This window comes from Sinocyclocheilus anshuiensis, unplaced genomic scaffold (genome assembly GCF_001515605.1).
Source record: "Sinocyclocheilus anshuiensis isolate Anshui unplaced genomic scaffold, SAMN03320099.WGS_v1.1 scaffold458, whole genome shotgun sequence".
Lineage (NCBI taxonomy): Eukaryota > Metazoa > Chordata > Actinopteri > Cypriniformes > Cyprinidae > Sinocyclocheilus > Sinocyclocheilus anshuiensis.
The window spans coordinates 46,914-51,184 of NW_015542338.1; the positions used below are offsets into that span (position 1 = coordinate 46,914).

At 36.4% G+C, this 4,271-nt stretch overlaps 1 protein-coding gene across 2 annotated transcripts in view; it reads left to right on the plus strand.

Annotated features, from left to right (window-relative positions):
* LOC107691161 (ras-related protein Rab-35-like) overlaps positions 1-1,350 on the plus strand; it is a 9,246-nt gene extending 7,896 nt beyond the window's left edge. For both annotated transcript variants that reach the window (XM_016489647.1, XM_016489646.1), the window contains exon 6: positions 500-1,350. In XM_016489647.1, coding sequence (XP_016345133.1) covers positions 500-622 — 123 coding nt within the window. In that variant the 3' untranslated portion in view covers positions 623-1,350. The remainder of the gene's footprint in view (positions 1-499) is intronic.
* Positions 1,351-4,271: the final 2,921 nt, after the last annotated feature.

The following is a 4,271-nucleotide window of genomic DNA, read 5'->3' on the forward strand; positions in this document are numbered from 1 at the left end:
TATATATATATATATATATAAATTATAAGACATTAATTAAAAACTAAAAATTAATAAAAACTATATAGACACATTTAAAAGTTTCACTTGATGTATTAAAACAAGTAAAGCTAAAACCTAACAAAACCAAAAAATTAATAAAAAAAAGCTAGAAATGATAACATAACAAAATGAAAGCATAACAAAATTAATAAAACTTTAAAATTAAAACAAAGTAGAAAAGTCAAAATTAATTCAAAATATTAATATATGAAAATGGCAAAAACATAACAAAATTAATAAACCTTTAACTAAAATTAAAACTAAAATGGAAAGTTGAAAAACAAATAAATTAAAAATATGAATAAACTATAATAGTATCTCAGTGATACTAAAATAACACTGTATACTACAAAAGTGTACGGTATGTGCCCTTTGTCATGTAATTTGAAGCAAACATCTAATGTTCAGGAATGCATTGTGTCTCACTGATGTGTTATTGTGTCTGTCTGTGCATCAGATGTTCAACTGCATCACTGAGCTCGTCCTGAAGGCTCGGAAAGAGTCTGTGGCCAAACAGCAGCAGCAGAGCGAAGTCGTCAAACTGAGTAAGAGCAGCAAACGCAAGAAGAAATGCTGCTAATGGACCGGACTCATGTATATACACACACACACACCTTTAGAGAGCCAATCGACGAAACGCCACTGAACTGACAAGAGCCAGACGGCTTAACACACTTAAACCAACCCGCCAGAGACTAGTATTGATAGAGATTTACTAATGATGAGCCCGTTTTGGACGCCTACAGACTCCGATGTTTTAGCAGGATTGGATTCCAGTGGCGCCGCACTTCATCGTTGTCTTTTTTTTCCCAGAAGACGCTCGGAAGATCTGCCGCAGGAATTGTAAAATAGAGAATGAAATGCTCGTCATTGTCTGCGTTTCGCGTCGCTGTGGAGTCAAAGCAACGAGGCCAAATGTGTTCCAATGACGTACCAATCAGGACCACGTATAAGTTGGGGAACATCATGAAATTTCCCGTATTTTCATGCTACGGACCAAACCTGCGCTGCTCTGCCAATTACCAAGAGACACTTGTTTAGCCTTTTGCTTTCTCTTTTGTCTTTCATTTTTGTAAAACTGTATTTTTTTACTAACAGATTATACAATCAAACACACAGTAGCGTTTAGTGAATCTGGTGCCATTGACTGAAAGTTATTATATTTACGGAGCTGGGAGGAAATGCTCAATCTCATGAAAGTGCGGATTTAAAGGAGTAATTAATGCAGAAATTAATTAGCCGAAAATGTGCTCACCCTCAGGCAATCCGAGATCAGGATGAGTTTGTTTCTTCATCAGATTTGGAGAAATGTAGCATTGCATCAGCAACGGATGTGAATGGGTGCCGTCAGAATGAGAGTCCAAACAGCTGATAAAAACATCACAATAATCCACAGCACTCCAGACCATCAGATAACATCTGGAGAAAACAAAAGCTGAAACACATCTATCATCAAGACGTTTTTAACTCAAATACATTGAGTCCATAATCCATAATAACGCTTCCTCCAGTGAAAAGGTTTTCTGGTGTGAATCAGGAGAGAAATCTGCACAGATCAAGCACGTGTGGATTATTGTGATGTTTCTCATTCTCTCATTCTGACGGCACCCATTCACTGCAGAGCATCCATTGCTGAGACACTGATGCAGTGCTACATTTCTACAAATCTGATGAAAAAACAAACTCATCCTAATCTCAGATGATCTGAGGATGAGCACATTTTCAGCACATTTCATTTTTGCGTGAACTGTTCCTATTAATGGAATAATTCATGCAAAAATGCACATTCTGTCACTTGCACTCGTGTCATTGCAAACCATTTAATTTAACATTTTGCTAAACGTCTCCTTTCGCATTTCACAGCGGTTTGGAATGACGTGAAGGTGAGTAAATGATGACAGAATGATAATTTTAACTGAATTTTTGGTTCTCTTAGAGCCTAATCTGCCCTTGTTCTCCGAGTTGAGAGAGACGAAAAAGAAAAGTGACCTCTTTAAAGCGAATCGTGTGACTGTAAGCTTTGACTCCTCGGATCTTCTGAACACAATCTAGTTCCTTTTCAGTAGGAATATCAAGAGACCAGCAGCACACAGTCTGAAGAGCCGAGTGTTGCGGGTGACGCTTTTGGACCCTAATACGTAATTACAGCGACAGATTGTGTGAGCGAATGGCTCTTGCTTTGAGATGTTCACAGACAAACACTTGCTAATTTGTGTTCATATCTTCTGTTTGTATGTGTAATGATCTGGTGTACACTGGAAAAGATGAACTATTACTCGTATTCATTGTCCCAACATGAATCTAACGATAATAAACATTTTAAGAGAACACGATATTCATCTTTACTCATTGTTTTTAATAGCTAAAGTGTTTCTGTGGTTGTTTCACCACAAGGTGTCGCTCTAATACAGCGTTATTCGGCTCGCTGTGAGAAACTCCTGCAGTCTGATGCTTTTTTTTTTTAATTCAGATCTACATTTTGCTTTGGCGTTGATATAATCATTGACTCTGCTTTGTGTCTTAAATACTTTTTCGGAGACGAATAAAGAAACATTCATATCAGTCAGGCTAGAATCTGAATTGTGTTACAGGTACTTTGTGTCCCTCGTGTTCATACATTTGAATTAATGAACATTTAACTAATTCATGTAAGTGTGTAAAATTACTTTTAAAACTATTTTAGAATTTTTTTTATTATAAAAAAAAAAAACAGGTCAAAAGTTTGAATTGGTTAAGATTTTTAAAAATGTTTTCATGTCTCTTTGAAGAAATACAGTAAAATTGTGAAATATTATTTTAATTTAAAACAGCTGTTTTCTATGTGAATATCTGTTAAACTGTAATGTATTTCTGTGATGCGCAGCTGTATTTTCAGCATCATTACTCCAGTCTTCAGTGTCACATGATCTTCAGAAATCATTCTAATATGCTGATTTGCTGCTCGAGAAACATTTCTGATTATTATCAATGTTGGAAACAGTTGTGCTGCACAATATTTTTGTGGAAACTGTGATACATTTTATTTTTCAGGATTCACAGATGAATAGAAAGATCAAAAGAACAGCGTTTATCTGAAATTATAAATGTCTTCACTGCCACTTTTTATCAATTTAATGCATCCTTGATGAACAAAAGTGTGACGTTCTTTTTCTTTTTTAAATCTCATTTACCCAAAAGTTTTGAATGGTAGTGTATTACGGTTTCCACAAAAATATTGTGCAGCACAACTGTTTTCAGCATTGATAATAATCAGAAATGTTTCTTGAGCAGCAAATCAGCATATTAGAATGATTTCTGAAGGACCATGTGACTCTGAATTCATAAGATGTATATAAAAGTATTTTTCTTTACAGTAAATAACTCTTGCTTTGATGTTTTTTAAGTCTTGTTTATTCAGGGCAAATACAAAGTTATTTGTGTCTTGACAGCCAGCCAGAATATCATGGTGGTGAGGTTTGCTGTTGATGTTCTTCAGCAAGTGTAAAGTCTAGTGTGAGGTCTCTATGAAGCTGTTCTGTAGTTTTAGCTCCAGATGTCCTCATTTGTCGTCCTGCTGGTGCGGTGACCCCTGAGGTCATGTCTGCTCGCCTGCTCCATCTGCTCCTGAGAGAATGTGAACGACCACATCTACGTGAGCTTAAAGAGAACAACTGGGGAAAAAAACCTTGCTTTAATAGAAACTGTACAGTGTGTAGGATGTGTAATGCATTCAAGTTCATAGTATGATGCATTGCACTGTCCAGAATGATGAGGATGTTTCCATGGCATTTTCTTTCTGCAGCATCATAATAGTAGACTATATGACTCGTGCACTATATTCAAGTCTTCTGATGTTATATAATGCTTGTGCTATCCGAGATTAGGATGAGTTTGTTTCTTCATCAGATTTAGAGAAATGCAGCATTGCATCAGTGTCTCACCAATGGGTGTCAATGGGTGCCGTCAGAATGAGAGTCTGATAAAAACATCACAATAATCCACAAGTAATCCACAGCACTCCAGTCCATCAGTTAACATCTGGAGAAGACAAAAGCTGAGACAAATCCAGCATTAATCCATAATAACGCTTCCTCCAGTGAAAAAGTGGTCTGGTGTGAATCAGGAGAGAAATCTGCACAGATCAAGCAGCGTTTAAACAGCTCTAAACAAATATGTGGCTGGATTTTGATGTGAGAGACAACAGGAGATGCACTTTTTCACTAGAGGAAGCCTTATTATGGACTGGTATT